Raw genomic sequence first — 22456 nt, forward strand, 5'->3', positions numbered from 1 at the left:
CTGGATGCAGCACAGTTAAGGGTTTTTTGGTTTTGTTTTTTTTAACATAAACAATTTCTTTTTCAAGTGAATCAGCTTCTTTTTTTTTATTGCAGATAGCTGAAAGCAAATTGGACAAGCCTTAAGCCTCTAGTTGTTACACTGAATAAAAATCATTGTGTACATGTCTATGAAGATCACTTGTATTATTGTGACTAATTTGCTATCTGTTAAATTAATTCTTAAATTTGAGTGGACAATCTTAGACCTATGATCTTGTAAGACTTATTTAGAAAGAGTAGACCCTAGAGTCAAGTGTGTGAGGGTAGGAAGGGAGGGATAAGAAACTCCCTCAGTTTCAATTCAGTTTCAAAATCCTTTTCAAATCTCAGCAAATTAATAATAAAACAGTAGCAAGAGATTCTAAACAGATATTTACAAAAAAAAAAAAATGAACACACAGGCCAGCACAAATTGAATCAGCAGAATTTGAAAGCAATATGTTGTCAAAGTTAATAAAAGACTAGCAAGAGATTCCTAGGTGATATTTGCAAGAAAAAGAGTTAACACATTAGTCAGTATAGATTGAATAGGCTGAATTTGAAAGCAAAAAGTTAAAGTAATATTTGTCTACGTTTCTGGAATTTATTAACTTATCTGAGCAGCAAGGCCAGCAGCAAGTTGTGTAGACCTCAACAGAGCCACATGTGCTCTAAAATCAGGTTCTAACTAATTTAAAGTAGTTCTGTGGATAGAGAACCCTTGCAGTAAAGTAGCTATTTTCCGAGGGCAAACAAGATGACAGGCGTCATACATGGATGACATCACCCGATGTATCTCAGCATAGAAAACTTATATCAAAGTTTCTAGAACTTTGACTGAGCCTCTCTGAGCATGTCCAAGCATGCATTTTACTACGCATCCACGTAGGGTCCCTTCAGTCTTACTTTTTCCGCAGAGCCCGGTGGTTTGTGAGTCTTTCAAACTTTTTAAAATCTTTTTCTCGTTCTCATTTTTTCAGAGTTTCCACCAATGGGATTCGCATTTTGTTGATGCGGGATCCCTCAGTTTTCCCTTTGATTTATCTCTAGGTTTTTTGGCATTTTTTCAATGTTTCTTTTCACATTCAGACCCCTGGGGTGGCAGTGCGTTCGGTGCCTGCGGCCCAATAATGGCCGTTGCCATCAATTTTGATCTTGAGTCCCTTTTTTTTCTTTTTTTGTGACATCCACAAGGTTCTAGGGTTGTCCTCAATATGCAAAGACAATATCTATCAAAGATCCACATGATATATTTATATCCTCTGCTTAGTGGCCTCGCATAACATCCAGAATTGCTACAAATATGCCAAGATGACCCCTAAAGGACACCGAGCCTGTCTGGAGAAGATGGAACAACTCTTTGGAAACTGGAAGACCTGCCCATGGGCATTGGAGACATTGACGGACCTTGGAGCCACACTGATTGCTATTGTCATCAATATTATGGCCTTCAGGGACTCTGGAGATGGGCCATTGCTTGATTCCTCCAGATCGAAAACAGGATTGGGTCCTATTCTTCATAAGAACATAAGAAATTGCCATGCTGGGTCAGACAAAGGGTCCATCAAGCCCAGCATCCTGTTTCCAACAGAGGCCGAACCTGGCAATTACCCAAACACGAAGAAGATCCCATGCTACTGATGCAATTAATAGCAGTGGCTATTCCCTAAGTAAACTTGATTAATAGCCGTTAATGGACTTCTCCTCCAAGAACTTATCCAAACCTTTTTTGAATCCAGCTACACTAACTGCACTAACTACATCCTCTGGCAACAAATTCCAGAGCTTTATTGTGCCAAGGGAAGCCGAAGAAGCATCATCCTCGGTCCCTGTCGATGCACAGTGCCAGGCATGTGGATACTCCAGCTCTTGCCAAGAAAACCCTGAAGTGATCCTGTGGTGAGGACAGCTCATCCTCCACAATTCCCAGGAATTTGTTATGGCCTCCATTGGTCCAGATGTCAGCCACCGATCATCTTTTCAGTTCCAAAGAGGATCTGGCCATGCCTCCTGTCTCTCAGTCAGTGTTGGCATTGGTGAACTCTGAAGAGGAGCTGGAGAAACAAGTGCATCTCACCATGGAGAAAGCGCCTCAGGGTCTCAGTGTTGGACGACTGATGGCACCATCACTGGGACCATCACCATCACTCCTCTAGCCTCTGCTTGGCTCCCTACAAGCGCTCATCTGTGTGCTTTGTGGCATCAATGCCCGGCAGGACATCGGCGCAACTACCTACTGGTCCTGTGGTCATCCACCGTTTCTCGGAGGAAGCTCCTCTGAAGACAGGGGATGCCTTGGTGTCCAGGTCGACCCAGCCAGTTGCTCTGGTACCTGATTTCTGGCTGAGGACCAAGTGCCATGAGATCTGTCCCCTGTAGATGACTGTGAAGAGGACCCCTTTACACCTAGGGAGGAGGCTTGTCAGAAGCTTCAGAAGATGATGCATTGGAAGGCCTCCCCTCTCCTCTCACTGGCAGAAGGAAGTCTCATCCAGAAGAATCTCCTTTGCAGAGTTTTTCAGATTGATGACTGAAGCCATCCCATTTAATTTGCAGACAGAGGAGGATTCCTGGCACAAGATGCTGGATATCTTTCAGTACATGGAGCCTCCTAAGGAGATTGTGGTAGTCTCCGTGCACAAGGTCCTTATGGAATTACCGATGAGGATGAGGGAGAAATCCCCATATCAGTGGCTCCCAATAATAAAAATGAGGATCCATTTTACTTTGTCCAAAAGGCTCCAGATTCAACAACTACCAGATCAATCAGTAGTAGTTGAATCCACTCTCAAGAAGGCCAAGGTCCCTCAGACCCCCACTCCTCAGTGTTCCTGGGGAGGGATCTGAGGATCCTGGATACTCTTGGGAGGAAGTTTTTCAGGGAGCTATGCTCATTACCCACATAGCGTCCCACTAGCGCTTCATAAGCCAGTACATATGGGACATTCTGAAGCGAGTGCAAGAAGTGGCCAAGCAGCTGCCTCAGCAGCAACAAGACATCCTCCAGTCACTGGTAAATAAGGGTTGGAGTGTGGAATACACGGGATCCATTTGACCTATGATATTTTAGAAGTGGCATTAAGAGTCTGCTACAGGGATAGGTGCCCGCAGACTCGCTTGGTTGCAGGCCTCTGAAGTGCAAAAACAACTTGCTGATGTGCTGTTCATAGGCGAGAATCTCTTCAGAGGTCATGTGAAGGATATGGTGGCACAGATGTGCGATTTACCGTGTGACTCTTCAGCAGCTCTTTGCAAGCCTTCAGAACTCAGCCTCCTTGTCGAGGAGGACTTTAAAATCAGGCCCGAGAAAATCTTTCTTCTGCCTGAAGAGACACTATTCTCCACCTTCTCAGACCCAATCACAGCAAGCCCCTTGTAGCTGCCCCAATCAACACAGGGTCCCTAGACCCCAGATGACGTCTTTCAACTCCAGAAACAGGATTTTGACTTGTCCAGAGAGAACATAGCCACTGTCCCTGTACCTGTGTTGGGAGACCCTCCTGTTGGGGGCAGGCTATGGTTCTACATGAGGCAGCTGCTCAGTGAAACCTCTGACATGTAGGTCCTTGACAGTTAGAGAAGGGATACAGATTGAACCTATTGGCTGTCCCTTCAAATCACCCTCCATTTTGGAGACTCGTAGCACACCAGGAGGTACTTCTCAAGGAGCTCTCCTCCCTCTTAATGTCTAGGGCAGTCGAGCCCATTGCACCAGGGCAAAGAGGGTGGGAATTCTTCTCCCATTACGTCCTGATTCAAAGAAAACTGGGGACCCCATCCTAGACCTAAGAGTCTTTGAACAGGTTTCTTAAAGAAAAGTTCAAGATGATTTCCCTGGGCACCTTGATCCATTTTCTACAAAAGGGGGATTGGGTATGCTCTCTGTCTAAAAGATTCTTATACTCTCATCAAGATCTTCCTTCTTCACCTGAAGTATCTCAGATTTGTAGGGGGAAACCAGCACTTCTAGTACTACATCATGCTGTTTGGGCTAGTTTCTGCTCCGCAGGTCTTCACAAAATGCTTGGCTGTAGTTGCAGCACATCTTCACAGACTGGGAGTGTTTCCTTATCTTGATGATTGGCTAATCAAGACCCCCCCCCCCCCCCCAAAGCAAGGGCCGAAGAGTCTATACGCTCTAGCATCTGGATGCTGGAGTCACTAGGGTTCATTATTAACTACCCCAAATCCCATCTCAGCCAATCACGTCCATTGGAATTCATTTGAACTCTGCTAGACACGGCCTAGGCCCTCCTACCTCAGAGAACTATCTCCCTGATGGCCATTATGGTAGAGACCCTAGCAAGCCAGCAGGACATCAGCTTGGAACATGTTGAGGTTGTTGGGCCACATGATCACAACTGTGCATGTTACTCCTATGGCTCGCCTGTTCATGAGAAGAACCCAATGGTCCCTGAGTTCCCAGTGGCTTCAGCCACTCGGAATCTTTGGGACTGCATCTAAGTCACTCCATTACTCCACAAATCATCGTCCTGGTGGCAAGAAATTTCTAATTTGGTGCATGTGGTTTCCTTCCAAATTCCTTCAGGGCAAATTGTTCTGAAAATGAATGCATCCACCCTGGGATGGGAAGGGCATGTAGATGGGCTTGAACACCCATGGACTTTGGTCTGCTAGGGAACATCAGCCTCAAATCAATTTCCTCGAGCTCCGGATGATGCGGTATGCACTATGGGCTTTCAGAGATTGGATGTCCAACAAAATTGTGTTAATCCAGAAGGACAATCATGTTGTTCCCCCTTTTTTGCTGGGGGAGGGCCGCCTTTAACTAGGGATTCACCCATGTGTGAGGATTGTTATTCTGCTTAGCCTTGGAGAAAGCAGAGTTGCTATCTCCAAGCCCAGCAACTTCATTAATGGATACTCTTACTCATGTATATTTTGCCATAGGTGGCCAACTATGGTCCTCGAGTCACAAACAGATCTGATTTTTGGCATATCCACAACAAATGTGCCTGAGCTAGATTTCTGCACTGCCTTCCATTGTGTATATATATATATATATATCTCATGCATATTTATTATGAATATCTTGAAATCCAGGCTTGCTTGTGGCAGTTAAGGACCAGAGTTGCCCACCCCTACCAACTAGCATTTTGATTTTTAGACTCAATTTATGTGTGTATCTTGTATATGAAAATAGGGTTGTTTTGTGAGTTTGAAATTACACATGTAAGTTTACAATTAGGTATGCTACTGAAAATTTACCCTTAATATGGTAAGAGATGTGTCCAAGGGGGGACCTGTATGATTTTGTTAATGTGGTAAGGGATGCATCTGAGAGTAAAAACAAATTCCCTTCCAGGGAAGGGTTAATTGACGCTGGTGAATGGGATGGAATCCCATATATCACTTTTTCCAAGGGATGTTGAGAAAACTCTAACTCTACAGGAAACACATAGGTACAGAAAACAAGCTGCTGAGATGTAAAGTAAACTTACCCTGTAATTGGAATGCCATTTGACTCTAATCTAGACTACTGGAGTTTAGCTGGTAGAGACTAAGACCTTCAACTCGTGTATCTTTGTCCCACTTGCCATCTCTCTGACTCCCCTGTTTTTTCCTTTCCTGCAGTTACTGAGTATGAAGAACTCTGATGGGGGATTTGCTACATACGAGACCAAGCGTGGAGGCCGCCTGCTAGAACTCCTGAACCCTTCAGAGGTGTTTGGTAAGGATATGCAACACCTCTTTCCCATAGGCCCTCACACCATGCTATTGGGATTAAAACTCTGAGTGCCTTGAAACAGGTCAGGCTCACCTTGCTTAGTGGCATTACCACATGTTAGCTAGTGTTCCGTTCACCTACACTTATATGTAAGGCTTTGTATGCTAGCTGCAGTGCATGTGACTGACCACTATAGATGTTTTTGCCAATGCTGCTTCTCTTTAGCATTTCACACATTGCATGTAAGTACATATAGTAAAGTCTATGTTAAGAGCTGCAGTCAGGAAGAAACAAACTGCTTATCTGTAGTCATTCACTACAAGGGAATTTTAATGTCCCTACTCAGTTTATACAGGACTTGCTATGATGGGGATAGGGAATAGTAAAATGACTACTGGCTAGCAAATAGTATTTTCATGGCTCTGTATATAGTACAAGGAGATGATCTTTAGAGAAAGGCTTCTATTACATGATCATGTTTTTTGGTCTTATCAAAATGACTATTTATATTGTACACATAAACCAGCATGCACAGAGTTACATAGCCAAAAAAAGGATAGTTGTTTGGGTGGGTGGTCGTGTGACCATAGCAACATTTCTGAGACAGATGTTAGATGTTGCTGCTGTTCTGTGGATGCACAGCATTGATATCATTTGCTATATGGTTTAAGATGATGTAGTTGGGTTGGTTGTGTGATGCAAAACTGTTCTTAATGGTATTGCATGGCGAAAACCAACATCACTGCTATTACCATTGTGATAGGTGAGAATGGCAGGTGTCAGTGTGACTGATGTGGACTCTGTGATATAGGTGATGCTGAGTGTGGCTGCTGGTCAAGGCTTCTCATTCCTGTCACTCTCCCTAACACACCAGCAGAGAGGAGGTACATTGATGAGCACACCTTTGGCATCTTGAAAAGTAGCTTTTACTGTTTGGACAAAATCAAGGGGAGGCTCTTACAGAAGAACCTCATGCAGTTGCTGTGAATATAGCTATCCAGTATGGCATCTCAGCGGAGATGAACCTTCTATGTACTACAGCATGTTGAATGGAAGAGAATCCACTTAGTTTGCCACCATTATTCATTTTATTTATTTATTTAGGAACTTTTCTATACCAGCATTAGTGGGTACATAATGCCGGTTCACATTCAACAAAAAGATGGAAAGTATATAAAACAGGGTAAGGGGTGGGGATAAACAGAGAGAAGCGGCCAAGTTGGCAATATAGAAGAACAGGTCATTCCCTGTATGTACCGGATCAGTCCAGACTCCTGGGTTATGCCTCCGCACCAGCAGGTGGAAATAGAGCAAAACTTGACAAGCTCCGCTATATATGCCAGGGTGCCACCCACAGCCTGTCAGTATTTCTCTGTTTCCAGCAGGTGGTATGGGTGCATAGCTCACAGCCTGGATAGAATAATATTAAAGGAAAGAGGTTTAGATTAGTGAGAGGATAGATAGGCTTCTTGTTCTGGCTGTTTTCTTTTTCCTGATTCAATTAAGTTAAAAAAAAAAAAAGTTTTCTTCCTCGCGGCGATTCTCCGACTCTGCAGCGGCGTGTATTTTTTACTTCTCTTTCCCCCCCCCCCCCCCCCAGTGAGCATTTTCGCGGGTTTTTGAGTCTTTTTTTTTCGCTTCTTGCAGGGGCAGGCATGCCACGTGGCGCGGCCTGCGGTTCCGGGAGCACTCGCCCCCTGGGAGGCAGGCTGAGCACAGCCCATCCCGCGAGAGGCGAGGGACCATCGGGGGCGATTCAGGGAGTTTTGGTGCGAAGGACGTCCTTGTCAATCGCGGTGGGAACGCGATCCTCACAGAGTACCAAGTCAGCTAGAAGGAGCGCAGGCCATTTTGCCGCCATTTCCCCCCCCCCCCTTTCCCCTCAGCGTCCATTTTCCAGATCGGCTTCCCCTGCAGTGCCCTCGGGGCGGGGGACAGGACAGGACACCGGCACAGATTCGGTACGTTCCGGCAACTCGTTTTCAGCGGAGTCTCCGGAAGAGAGAATTATGTCAAAAGCCTTGTTGCTGCTCCAACTCACAACAATCTAAACAACAATGATGATTCAAAATGTGAGGAACTAGCTACATTCTTTTATAACAAAATACATTCTATTTTAACGCGATTTAATTCATTTCCTGCTCCTTTACACACCAACCAAGCTACATCAGCCACTCAAGATAAATTTGAAACAAAGCTATCTAATCTTGAGATTACTACTGGTATTGAAGTTGAGTCAATTCTAAAGAAAATGAAACCAGCTTTCCACCCCACCGACATATTACCTACTAAGACTCTTCTTACAATACGTTCTACAATAGCAAAACCTATTGCAAAGATTCTTAACAAATCCATCACCACAGGCATAGTTCCTTCTATACTTAAACATGCTATCATTACTCCAATGATAAAAAAATCTAACCTAGATTCATCTGATCTAGCAAACTTTCGTCCAGTATCAAACCTTCCCTTCCTCTCAAAGATTATGGAAAGAGTCATCAACAAACAACTAACTGATTATTTAGATGATCATCAAATACTCTTTCCGTCTCAATATGGGTTCAGAAAGTACCACAGCACGGAAACACTTTTGATATCACTTTCTGAGGTGCTACTAAAAGCTTTAGATGCTGGCAAATCATACCTCATCGCTCTTCTTGATATATCAGCTGCTTTCGACACGGTAAACCACAACACTCTTATTTACCCGTCTATCTGAAATAGGTATCTCGGGATCGGCTTTACTATGGTTTCAGTCATTCCTGAGCAATAGAACATACAGCGTTAGATGTGGACGAAGTGAATCCAAGCCAAGAAACCTCTCTCAAGGAGTCCCCCAAGGATCTTCTCTCTCCTCCACATTGTTCAATGTTTACCTTACACCGCTATGCCGGCTACTCTCTAAATTGGGTCTTCAACACTTCATCTACGCAGATGATGATCAAATACTCATACCTATAACCAGCACAATCACAAATGCACTGAGTACCTGGAAGGTAGCTTTATTAGAAATTAAAACAGTCCTCACAGACAACCAATTGGCTATAAATACCAATAAAACTGAACTTATCATAATTTCACCTCCAAAAAATACAATACTAATCAACTCTGATATTGCTCAAAACAACTCCACTATTTCACAACAAGTACGCAGCCTTGGTATCATCATTGACAGCAATCTCACGTTTAAAAAATTCATCGCGGATACGGTAAAAAATGGTTTCTTTAAGCTATTTACGCTTAAACAGATTAAATCTCTATTATACCGCACAGTTTTACAAGCAACTATTTTATCAAAGATTGATTACTGCAATGCTCTGTTACTGGGTTTACCCAAAGCCACCATTCAACCTTTGCAAATGCTGCAAAATGCAGCTGCCCGCATTATCACCGACACAAGCCGCCATGATCACATCACTCCAGCTCTTCAGTCTTTGCACTGGCTACCTGTGGCTTACAGGATAATTTATAAATCTATGTCGCTGATACACAAAGCCATTCAAAACAGAGAAATGCTCTGGTTTACAGATCAACTACAATTCAAAACGTCTTCGAGATTCCAGAATTTAGCCAAGCTAAATATCCCAGCACCCAATCTGACTAAACTCTCTAGTACAAAAGAACGATCTTTCATCATTGCTGGATCAACAATATGGAACACATGCCCTCTGAATTCCGCCAGGAACTCTGTCACAAAAAATTTAAACAAAACCTTAAAACCTGGCTATTTAAAAAAGCCTACTATCAATGATCTGAATCCTCAACTACTCTTCCTAACTGCCACAATCTCTCATATATTGCTGATATTCTATTAATATAAAGTTATATACTGTATTGTTTTTTCGTTTAGTTACCTTGTTATATTGTAAAGCGCAATGCTGAATTACTGTTTGAATGTAAACCGAGGTGATGTTATTTACGTACCCCGGTATAGAAAAAAAAACTATAAATAAATAAATAAATAAGAGTCTCGACTCGGTTCCATGGATCCAGTGTTGTTGGGCCTGAGTGGTCCCCCCCACGACTTTTCCTTTTCATTTTTCCTCCACTGATCTGCTCTTCAGAGAATGGGATACCCCAGATCTGGGCTTGAAAGTCACGAAGGCTATGGATAAACTGTATCCCTTGCCGAAAGAAGTGCTGGAGGTCCTGAGGGTACCGAAGGTGGATGCGGCAGTTTTGGCGGTGACTAAGCGGACGACCATTCCGGTTACGGGTACCACGGCGCTGAAGGATCTTCAGGATCGGAAGTTAGAAATCCAGTTGAAGAAGATTTTTGAAGTCTGGGCTCTTGGGGCCCGGGCAGCGATCTGTAGTAACTTTGCCTTACGGGCTGGTCTCCATTGGAGGGCCTCTCCGAAGAGGAAGCCAGGCAGGCGAGGCGTCTGGAGGCTGTGGTAGCCTATAGTGCGGACGCCCTGCATGATCTTCTCAGAACCTCGTCTTGTTCCATGGTGTCCGCCGTCTCGGCCAGACATCTCCTGTGGTTGAGGAACTGGTCAGCGGACGGAGCCTCCAAGTCTCGTCTGGGCTCCCTCCCCTTCAAGGGCAAGCTACTCTTTGGTAAGGAACTGGATGACATGATACAGCTGCTGGGCGAGAATAAGGGGTATCGACTCCCCGAGGACAGGGCGCAGACTAAGGGATCCTTCTCCTCTCGCTCCCGGTATCGGAGTAGCCGGAAGTCCCAGTCTTCTCATCCTAGCTCTTCTGCTTCCCCTTCTTTTCGTTCGGGTGGAGGTAGACTGCAGTCTCCGTCCTTTCGGGGAAGGCACTTCGGCAGACCTGTCTCCTCCTCTACCGCCCCGAGTGGCAAGTCGACTCAATGATGTCCGGCCGGTCCATCCCTCGGTCCCGAAGATAGGGGGCAGACTGTCCCTCTTTTACGAGGCTTGGACCGCAATCACAACAGATCAGTGGGTTCTTTCCGTGATAAAACATGGCTACACTTTAGATTTTGCTTGCCTTCCCCACCCGAGGTTTTTTTCCCTCCCCGTGCGGACATGCAGCAAGCGATTCGTCAGACATTGATCCGGTTGGAGGAGCTGGGGGCTATCGTCCCAGTTCCCGTCTTGGAACAACGAAGAGGACACTACTCCATATACTTCGTCGTGCCAAAGAAAGAAGGCTCATCCCGTCCCGTTCTCAATCTGAAGGAGGTCAATCGTTGTCTCTGGAATCCACGTTTTCGCATGGAGACCCTGAGATCCGTGGTCGCATCCGTTCGGCCGGGGGAGTTCCTGGCTTCTCTGGATCTCACGGAGGCATATCTGCACATCGGGATCTGGAAGGAGCATCAGAAATATCTCTGATTCTTTGTGCTGGAGAAGCACTATCAGTTTCAAGGTTGCCGTTCAGCCTCGCGACGGCTCCCAGAACTTTCACCAAGATTCTAGTGGTGGTAGCTGCTCACTTGCGCCGGGAGGGTCTCTTAGTCCATCCATACCTGGACGACTGGTTGATTCGTGCCAAGTCAGAGGAGCTTGCCGGTCCGTAGTTCGGCGAATCCTACAGCTCTTAAACTCACTCGGCTGGGTGGTCAATACGACCAAGAGTCATCTCCAACCCTCACAATCACTGGAATTTTTGGGAGCGTTATTCGACACTTGGCAAGGCAGGGTTTTTCTCTCCTTGGGCCGCTGTCACAAATTGCAAGGACAGGTCAAGGTGCTTCTGCGGATGCAACTGCCGACGGCCTGGGACTACCTACAGTTGATTGGTTCCGTGGGCTTTTGCGCACATGCATCCCTTGCAGTCGGCGTTGCTCTCCTGCTGGAGCCCGGTCTCCGAACAGTTTCAGCTTCCGTTACTCCTGACGGCGGTAGTGCGTTCCAGTCTGCGTTGGTGGTTGTGAATGGACAAGCTCTTACAGGGAGTTTCACTTGTGGCCCCGGAATGGACAGTGGTCCCCACAGACACGAGTCTCTCCGGCTGGGGGGCGGTCTGTTTGCAACACTCAGTGCAGGGGTGCTGGTCCACGACACAGTCGCGTTGGTCGATAAATCGCTTGGAGACCAGAGCGGTACATCTGGCCTTACGGGCTTTCCTACTCCTGGTCTAAGGGAAATCGGTCAGGATCTTGTCAGACAACGTGACTACCGTGGCCTATATCAATCGTTGGCGGGGGACTCTGAGCCGTCCAGTGGCCTTAGAGGCTCGACTACTAATCCAGTGGGCGGAGAGACATCTTCTCCACATCACAGCATCTCACATCACAGGGGTAGACAACATTCAGGCAGATTTTCTGAGTCGTCACCAACTCGATCCAGGAGAGTGGGAACTGGTGCACTACGCGTTTCAGCTCATCTGCGACAGATGGGGGCGACCGGCCATGGACTTGATGGCGACCTTTCGGAATGCCAAGGCGCCGCGCTTCTTCGCACGTCGCAAAGAACCAGGGGCAGAAGGGGTGGACGCCTTGGCGCTTCCCTGGCCGACGTCAATACTCCTGTATGTCTTTCCCCTGTGGCCCCTCATTGGGAAAGTTCTGCGTCGCATGGAAAGTCATCCCGCGGAGGTTGTCCTGGTGGCTCCAGAGTGGCCTCGAAGGCCGTGGTTTGCGGATCTGGTCAATCTGTCTTTGCAAGCGCCACTCAGTCTACCGCCGATACTGGATCTTCTGCATCAGGGTCCAGTCTGTTTCGAGCAGGCAGATCGCTTTTGTCTAACGACATGGCTTTTGAAAGGTGCCGTCTGAAAGGCAAAGGTTATTTGGATGCGGTGGTAGGCACCCTCTTACGGTCCCGCAAGGTATCGACTTCTCTGTCCTATATGCGCGTGTGGAAGGTCTTTGAATACTGGTGTGTCTCTCGGGCGGTACGACCTACCCGGGCTACCATTCCTGATATCTTGGCATTTCTTCAGGACGGTCTGACAAAGGGGCTGTGCTGTAGTTCCCTGAGGGTCCAAGTAGCTGCTCTTGGTTGCCTTCGGGGGTCCGTGGACGGGGGGTCTTTGGCTTCCCTTCCTGATCTGGTTCAATTCCTGAAGGAAGTGATGCACTTGCGCCCTCCAATTGTGTCGCCTTGCCCTTCCTGGAACTTAAATCTGGTGCTCAGGGCCCTGTGTGAACCCCCCTTTGAACCTTTGAAGAGAGCCACCTTGAAGGATCTCACGTTGAAAACAGAATTCCTGGTGGCGATCACCTCCGCCAGAAGGGTTTCGGAGCTTCAGGCTCTATCCTGTAGGGAACCTTTTCTACGGATCTCTGAGCCTGGAGTTTCTCTCAGGACTGTCCCTTCTTTCCTTCCCAAAGTGGTTTCGGCTTTTCATCTGAATCAGTCGGTAGAACTTCCAGCTTTTTCTCATCTCAATCGATCGGATAAGTCTTCCAGGGACTTGAAGAAGTTGGACGTGCGAAGGGTTCTTTTACGCTACCTTGAGGTCACGAATGCTTTCCGTACGTCGGATCATCTCTTCGTTCTTTGGAACGGCCCAAAAAGGGGCAATATGGTGTCTAAAACGTCCATATCGCGCTGGTTGAAGGAAACTATAAATTCTGCATATCTTTTGGGAGGTCGTCCTCCACCTTTTGGGCCTCAAGGCACACTCCACGCGTTCACAGGCGGCATCCTGGGCGGAGTGTCAACAGATTATTATTATTATTATTTATATTCTTTTATATACCGACGAACGTTGGGAACATCTCATCGGTTCACAGTAAACAAAATGCAGCTAACAAGCTTTACAGAGAACAATGAACAATCATTAAACAGTAAACTAGTTTAAAAGAGAACAAGCGATAATATGGACTTTGTTTTACAGAGAACTATAAACAATCAATAGCAGGGGGAAAAAAGAGGTAGGGAATGTGGGGATGGTAACTTTACAGAGAACAATCAATAATAGGAACTCACCGCTAGAGATCTGCAGGGCAGCAACTTAGAAATCGTTGCACACTTTTGCGCGCCATTATCGCTTGGACGTGCAGGATTCCAGAGAGGGAAATTTTGGGGCAGGCGTCTTGAGAGCGGGCCTCTCCGTTTCCCACCCTAAGTAGTGAGCTCTGGTACATCCCAGGAGTCTGGACTGATCCGGTACGTACAGGGAAAAGAAAATTAGGTCTTACCTTCGATAATTTTCGTTCCTGTAGTACCAAGGATCAGTCCAGTGTCCCGCTTCATTTCTGCAGTACGTTCGGAGAGTCCGCTGTGTCGGATGAAAAGTTTTTGCTGTTTGACATTTCTTGTCAGTTCGTTTTCCCGTTCGTGTTGCTTGGGTCCTGTTCTTGTTGGGAGAAGTGACCCGAGGGTTCCCCGGTTAATTTTCTTGTACATAGTTAGTTTACATGGGGGATCTCCACTGCTTTGACATTGCGTAATACTGACAGGCTGTGGGTGGCACCCCGGTATATATATAGCGGAGCTTGTCAAGGTTTGCTCTGTTTCCACCTGCTGGTGCGGAGGCATAACCCAGGAGTCTGGACTGATCCTTGGTACTACAGGAACGAAAATTATCGAAGGTAAGACCTAATTTTCTTTTTACCATTCACCTTTCCTGTCCCTACAGAGTAGATTCTGCATAAACTTCCCTCTAGCCATTTATCTCACAGAAGTAGGAAGTTTGGTGGTTAGAACCTCTCCTGTTGGGCCTATCTGTCCAGGGCAATTCTTTGGCATAGGTTACCCCTTGGCTACAATAAGCCAGTTCATGTTTCCATCTATAAAGTCAGGCTTTGGGGCCCCAGCTGCCATTAATGTCCCCTCACCTTCAGTTCAAAAACAGTAAATGTGGAAACTGCATGCATTCTTTTTGTCATGTAGAGAAAAACCCATGTGTGTGTGTTTGAGCATATGCTTGTAAGCTTGGAAATGGAGATAACGTATATTTTAAATACTGTGCGACTGCCATCACACAGTTTATGAAATACAAGTGCAAATTTAGATACCCCTGACCTGCGTGCCTATATACTGACATACACACGGTTGAAAATTACCCTCATAGTGCAATGGTATAATAGAAAGGATGGGAATGGGCCAATGCCAGCCTTGTGTAAACTAAACTGCATATCTGCACTGTTAGTGAATGTTCCATGTTCTCTGTTGCAGGAGATATAATGATTGACTATACATACGTGGAGTGCACTTCAGCAGTGATGCAGGCGCTAAAGCACTTCCAGGACCGCTTCCCAGAGCACAGACCCCAGGAGATCAGGTAAAACTCATCTGCTATGCAGGGAGAGTGCAAGGAACTGAGGGACTGTCTCCACTATCTTCATATATCTCTTCTCCTATTTATCAAACATGAAGATGATAGGAGACAGCAGCGAGTGCTTATTTCACACAGTGCTTTTCTCATATTTGGCATGTGAGGACAGCAGGAGACAGGTACTGACTGCTTTCCATTGAAAGTGCTGGATAGTGAGTGGCAGCTTGCTGTGTACAGCAGTTTAGTTTAATTTATTAATATACCACAGTTCTTTTAAAAACATCTTGTTCCTCTGCCACAAATAAAAGAGGATGTTTGCATATGTGTGTTGTCGAGAGCTGTGATATATTAATGTTGAAGAACTTTGGTAATGGTTACATGTGCCTGCCATTCATGTAGAGTTTGCTGGTATAGATGTTTTCAAGAAAACTCCATCTTAAAACAGAGAGTATCAAACCACATTTGAGAATATCAAGGTAGAATACAAGAAAGCATGGGGTTGTTTAAAGTCCACACAGTGAGTAGGGAATCCTCTAAATTTTCAAATGCATACAGCTTTTATTGTGAAGAACTCTTGTTGCCAAATATTAAGTGTTTAAAGACTAGTGCATTCCTCGACACGTTCCATGTTTCACCCGTAGGCTGTGTTGAGAGGGACAAAGAGCAACACAGTGCTCTTTGTCCCTCTCAAAGAGGGACAAAGAGCACTGTGTTGCTCTTTGTCCCTCTCAAAGAGGGACAAAAAGCCGGATTTGTTTGTTGATATAAGGCACATCTCAGAGTCACTTCTGTAAATGCTCCTGATTTGCTGCCATGAGAGTTTTCTGGTATATAGGTTTTATGCGCCTTTCTTGCTGTACTTTTGGAATGCCCTCAGTGTCTCACTATTTTGTATTCTCCTGTCCCTTTTTACAGAATTTCAACTGTGCTGGTCTTCATCCCTCCCGACTCAGCCTACAGGCAAACACGGAACCGTGTCAGGGGATGCATAAGTCTTTAAATACTCTTAATATTTGGCAACAGGAGTTCTTCACAATAAAAGCTGTATGCATTTGAAAATGTAGAGGATTCCCCCACTGGGTGAACTTTAGACAACACCAAGCTTTCTTGTGTTCTAACTTCAAGAGAACTCCACCATATCATCCACATTCATAATAGCATAGTAATGATGGCAGATGAAGATCATATGGGCCATCCAGTCTTCCCAGAAATTTGTTTATGGTAGAATTTCCGCTCTGCTACCTCAATGCTTTCTGTTAAGGGTAGTAACTGCTGCTCCGTGCAAGTTACTCCCGTGCAGAAATGTTGCACCACCACTTTCTTCTTTTTCATCCTCAAGCCTTTAGGGATCTGCAGTGTTTGTCCCATGCCCTTTTGAATTCATTCTTCTTCACCACCTCTTCAGGGAGGGCATTCCAGGCATCCACAGCCCTTTCTGAGAAGAAATATTTCCTAATATTGGTTCAGAGTCATTCCTCCCCCCCCCCCCCCCCCCCCCGTTTCATTTTTGACCCCCTAGTTCTTCAGTTTCCTTTCCAACAGAAAAGGTTTGAAGGTTGTGCATTGTTAATACCTGTCAGGTATCTGAAGGTCCGTATCATATCTCCCTCTCTTCCACAATATACATATTTCGATCCTTCAGCCTCTCTCCTCTTAGGTCTTCTGAAATAGACTCCACACCATTTTGGTCCCCTTCCTCTGGAGCATTTCCATCCTGTCTCTATCCTTTTTGAGATGTGGTCTCCAGAAGTGAGCACAGTACTCAGGTTAAGCCCTAAGGACTTGTTCAAGGGCATTATCACTTCTCTTATCTTGCTTGTTATACTTCTCTCTGGCTTTAGTACCATCTTGTCACATTGCTTCACTGCCTTCAAATCGCTAGACAGTCACCCTAAGGTCCCTCTCCTGGTCAGTGCACGTTAAGTCTTTAATTTCCACCTCCCCCAATCACATACAGCTCTTTTGATTACTGCACTCCAGGTGCACAATTCTGCACTTCTTGGCATTGAATCTCAGCTGCCAAATCTTCGACCACTCAAGCTTTCTTAAATCACTTTTCATTCTCTCTACTACTCCAGGCGTGTCTTCTCTGTTGCAGATCGTAATATCATCTGCAAAAAGGCAAACTTTTTTCCTTCTAATCTCTCTGCAGTGTTGCTCATGGAGATATTGAACAGAACTGGACCCAAAACCTATCCTTGAGGCACTCCATGTAACACTGTTGTCTTATCAGAGAGAGTTCCATTTACCATTACACATTGCCTGTCAATCAACCAATTAGTAATCCACTCCACTACCATGGCGTCCACACCCAAGCTTCTCATTTTATTCATGAGCCTCCTATGTGGGACCGTATCAAAAGCTTTGCTAAAATCCAGGTGTTCTTCCTTGATCCAGTTCTCTTAGTCACCCAATCAAAAAAATCAATCAGATTTATCTGAAAGGATCTTCCCCTAGTGAATCCATGCTGCATTGGGTGCAGAAACCCACCTGATTGTAGATAGTTCACTATCCTCTCCTTCAGCTGAGTCTTCATTCACTTTCTCACTACCAAGGTGAGACTAACTGGTCTGTAGTTTCCAGCCTCCTCTCTGCTACCATCCTTGCGAAGCGGGTCCACAGCCGCTCTTCTCCAAACTGGTGGCATCACTCCCATTTCCAGGGATCTATTGAACAGGTCTTTCAGTGGATCCGCCAGCACATCTCTGAGCTTCCTTAGCATCCTGGGATGTACCCCATCTGGCCCTATGGCCTTGTCCACTTTGTTTTCCTAGCTCTTCTCATACCTTCTCTTCTGTAAATGGGATTGCTACCCCACTTCCATTCATGCTCTTGTCAACCAGCAATGGTCCTTCTCCAGGGTCTTTACTGAAGTATTTGTTTAATATTTCTGCTATTTCATCATTTTTCTCAACACATTGCTCCTTGTCTCCTTTCAGTTTTATTATATCACCTTGGGTCTTCCTCCTTTCATTAATATACATGAAAAATATTTTGTCACCACACTTTACCTCTTTCACAATTCTTTCTTCCACTTGACCTTTTGCTTTCCTAATTTCTTTCCTCGTCTACCTCAGTTTCACCAAGTATTCTCTGTGTTCCTCTTTTTAGGAATGTTGTATTTCTTGAATGCTGTTCCTTTTGCCTTTATTTTTTTAGTCAACTCCTTTGAGAACCAGATAGATTTCTTTTTTCTTTTACTCTTGTTTACTTTTCTTACATAGAGATTTGTTGCCTTTAAAATAGTGCCTTTTAATTTGGCACACATTTCACTTTACCCATCTCCCAGGTTTCTAGTTCCTCTTCAAGGTACTCTCTCATTTTACCAAAGTCTGTACTTTTCAAATTCAAAACTAGGACCTTTGTGTGACTTTTCTTTATCCTGACTGTGATATTGAACCATACTGGGTGATGCTCACTAGTGCTCAAGTGAGCACCTACTTGGACATTAGAAATATTATCCCCATTGGTAAGTACTAGGATGAGTGTCACTCCCTTCCTCATGGTTTCCATCATCATTTGTTTTAGCTGAGCCCCTTGAAGGGCATCTACTATCTCTCTACTTCTTGAGGATTCCACAATAGGGATACTCCAATCCACATCCAGCAGATTAAAATCCCCAGCTAGTAACACTTTGCCTTTCTTTCCCACCTTTCAGATGTCTTCAGAATGTTAAGTTTACTAGTTTCATTTTGTGATATACTGTTCAGATTTTCCATTCACACACTACAGGCCACACTAATATCACTGTCTGAATTTCCTTTCATGTCTAGAGAAACACTACAGAAGGGCCTTGATTACTGCCGCAGGGTACAGCGTAATGATGGATCATGGGAAGGGTGAGTTTTATTGTATTGATGCATGGTAGATCTTGATAAAGGAACAACATATGCTGAGGCATGTTGATGATAAGAGGAGAAATGTATTTATTTTATTTAATAAAATGTGATCTCACACTTCACATCAGCGACATCAAGCATGTTGCATATAAAATTAAATTCACTTTCCCCATACTGATTCCATCACAACATAAACAAAATTATAAAATCACTCCCACAATAAACAAATAATTCTTGACTCCAACTCTCCTCCCCTAAGCCCCCACTCATCAAACTCTGAGTGGGACCCTCTCCCCTGACCCTCTTGGCAATTTGAAATGCATTGTGTGGTCCTTCCCTTGAAAACTTTGGGGACCTCTAGCTTATAGGCTGAGAGAAGATACATGTGAGAACTCTGACTTGTAATGCTAATAACACGAATATAGAATGTGCTGGAACAATGAGAGACCTTGGAAACTGAATATGTGATTAACAGGTTTGTAGTAACATCTCTTCTTTTTATGTGCAAATCTTTTTTATTGATTTTTAACCCTTTGATCACATAATACAAAAATGCAACACTCCGGTGATGTGTGTTCTTCACACCGCCATATAACTGTTACAATCAGCAGTCCGTGGGCTAACCCCATGAACCACTGCTCTCACCTATTGGCTGGACCCCCACTGTCTTCGGTTGCCGCCGCCACTGTCTCCCTCCACACACAGAAGGCCATCGGCCCAGTCTGCCATACTTGAGATAGTCACTTGATGTATGTGGCAGGACGCTGCCACTGATTTCTTCATGGCTGATGCTGACGCTGACTTCTGAAAAACTCAGGGCTCCTTAGGTGTACGCATGCCTCAGCCCAGAATCTAAAGAGACCACAATGGAAACACCCCCTCCCAACACACACATCGCGAACCTTATTCATGATATCAATCTAAGGTCCTAAGAGGGCAGCACTGCAGCTACAATTTACCTTGGTAACAAGTCTCTCTACTGCCCAGTAGTGTGAGTTGCTTCAGCGTTCTCCAGTTCCTGTGTCTTGATTCCCCAGTTCCTTTGTTTCCAGTTCCTATGGTCTTTGTCTTCATTTTCAGTACTTCCATGAGTTCCTTGCCTGCTTGTTCTGCTTCTTTCTTTCCTGTCCTGCCTATCCATCCTTCCTACCCTACAGATGGATACCTGGTGTTGTCCTTGACCTGATTCCTGGACATTCTCGTTTGCTGCCTGCCACCGACCACTACCCGGCTCCTGGATATTCTTGTTTGCTGCCTGCCTCGTCTGGGTCCACCTGCAGATGGTAGAGATCTGCAGAGCTGCTCACTGCAGGTTGTGTCAACCCTGCCTCAGCCTAAGGGTCCATGCTTGGAACAGATTGCCGAGGACATGGATTGCGTGGACTTATCCACATGATAGGTTATTCCTGACTTAGCCCAGAAATTACAGTCACTACAGGTGGCTTTGGAGCTTGTAGTCACAAGCATGAATCATCTTGCTGCAAAATTGGACACTCTGGCTGCACCTGCTGCCTCGCCATTGCCAGTAGCAGTACCAGCGCCAACCCCAGTAATCAACTGCCCATGCAACAGCTACTGGCTCTGCCCTGGTATGCCAGGGACCCCAAGAAATGCAAGGGGTTTCTAAATCAGTGCTGTATGCATTTCACGCTACAAGCCCCGTTATTCCCTGTTGATGTGACCAAGACAATGTATATGCTCTTGTTATTGGACGGATCAGCCCTTGCATGGGCCTCTCCACACTGGGAGCATGCAGATCCCTTACTGCACAATCTGCAGCAATTCACAGACCAGTTTAAAACAATCTTTGAAGCGCCTGGTCATGCAACTACTGTGGGCTTTGACTTACTCCACCTCCGATAAGATTCCAGAACCCTTGGCAGAGTTTGCCATAGAATTTAGAACCCTAGCAAAAGAGCTGAATTGGTGGGGAGATAGCTTGCTTGTCATATTCTTGCAAAGCCTATTACCAAACATTACGGACATGCCTCCCTCACTGGAAGTGTTCATTGACCTCACAGGGAAAATAGAGCCCAAGAGAGCCACCTGACATGTAAAAATATTCCCTGCACGCCCCCCTTCCAACCCTCACTCATGCCTGACCCTGATACACCAGTGCCCCTTCCATAGGAAGAGCCCATGCAATTGAGTCAATGTCATCTGAATCCCAAAGAAAGGAATTGATGCAGACAATGCGGCCTTTGCTTATGTTGTGTGGCTCAAGGCCACCTCTTGTCTCAATGCCTGGGGAGAATGAGAACTTTACTATGTCTGAAGGCGCCTGAGTGGATGACCCTAGACCTGCCTACCTCAACACCCCCCCTTCCCAGCTTCTCATGCCAGTCATGTTGGAACAGTCCTCCTTATGCTTCTCCATCCAGTTCCTAGTGGACTCCAGCTATGGGGGGGGGGGGGGACTTTATACAGCAAGAGCTGGTTGATTCCTAATTCCTATGGTCCCTTTGACTCCATCTCTGGTACTCTCATCCATACAAGAAGACCCTCTTCCAGGACTGGTGAACCAGTCCACCAAACCACTCATACTATGTATTGAGCCCGCACACACAGAGGTCATTAGCTTCCACGTATTGTCCAGAGCCGTGAGCCCAATTATATTAGGCTTGGCTTCGGCAATATCAGCCACAGTTTAAGTGGTCCATATCGGAATCCACCCATTGGGGACCCGGACCCTCTGGATTCTGCATGGCGTCTGAAGGTTTGTCTCACCCGGCAACTGTGGCCGCCACTCTGCCAACACTTACAACTCTCTGTAGGGAATCCAGAGGAACTCAAACTGCTCCACACTGCCTCCAGGAGAATACCTTTAAAGTTGTCTACAAACAATTACAAGAATAGTTGGAACAAGAGAGAGCCGAACGAAAAAAATTGAGAAAAGAAATCAATCTCACTAAGAAAAAACTTGAATCACTTATCCAAGGCAAACACGAAGAGATAAAAGGAATCCAACAGTCCCATCTAGTTATGCCAGCCAAGAGTCTAAAAAGAAGACAGACGTCTCTACCCTCATGGGTAGGGAATGTCCTCCACCAAAACAGTCCAGAAGATACCATTCCCTCACCTGCGACTCAGCTTTTGTTCCAGGAATTGCATGAACTATGGGGAAAAAACCAATTGTTGGTGGTGGAAGCTGCCACCCGAATCAAGAAACCTGCAGATGGACAAAGGGGCTCAGCATCTCAGTGCAAGATAAAGAAAAGGGACTTTCGTTGCTAGTACCCCCACTAATATAAAGCCTCAGGAGGGGGACTTAAGAGATGGGTACTCTTGCAATCTGCAGGCTAACCCCTTCCCCAAAGTTTATGTATGGATCTAGGAATGGTGCGGTGCCCCTCCCTCCCCCCAGTTGTCAAAATGAAAAATCGGGCCTCCAAAGGTTATTTTACCTTTGTGATCAGTTGGATATAGGCTTATTTTGCCTTCCAAAAAATTTGCAGCGCTGGATATTTATTTTATCTGATTTTTATATTCTGTTTTTTAGCACTTCAAAGTGGATTATATTGAGATATTGTAATTATTCCCTGTCCCCGGAGGGCTCACAATCTGTTTGTACCTGAGGCAATGGAGGGTAAAGTGACGTCCAAGATCACAAGGAACAGCAATGGGATTTGAACCCTGGTCTCCCTGATTCATAGCCCACTGATCTAACCACTAGACTACTCCTCATGTCCAAAACTGATGCTCCAATGTACCCTCCATCTGCTGACACTTATTACAAATATTTGATCGGGGTCAATTTCGTG

At 45.4% G+C, this 22456-nt stretch overlaps 1 protein-coding gene across 3 annotated transcripts in view; it reads left to right on the forward strand.

Moving 5' to 3' along the window:
• The window catches only part of LSS (lanosterol synthase), a 213462-nt gene that overhangs the window by 146104 nt on the left and 44902 nt on the right, over window positions 1-22456 (forward strand). For all 3 annotated transcript variants that reach the window (XR_003857491.1, XM_029606733.1, XM_029606732.1), the window contains 3 exons: window positions 5616-5712; window positions 14757-14862; window positions 18630-18695. Coding sequence is in view for 2 of the 3 variants with exons in the window: in XM_029606733.1 (XP_029462593.1) it covers window positions 5616-5712; window positions 14757-14862; window positions 18630-18695 (269 nt within the window). In the remaining variant the exon portion in view is untranslated. The remainder of the gene's footprint in view (window positions 1-5615; window positions 5713-14756; window positions 14863-18629; window positions 18696-22456) is intronic.

The sequence above is a fragment of the Rhinatrema bivittatum genome, chromosome 6 (genome assembly GCF_901001135.1).
Source record: "Rhinatrema bivittatum chromosome 6, aRhiBiv1.1, whole genome shotgun sequence".
Taxonomy (NCBI): domain Eukaryota; kingdom Metazoa; phylum Chordata; class Amphibia; order Gymnophiona; family Rhinatrematidae; genus Rhinatrema; species Rhinatrema bivittatum.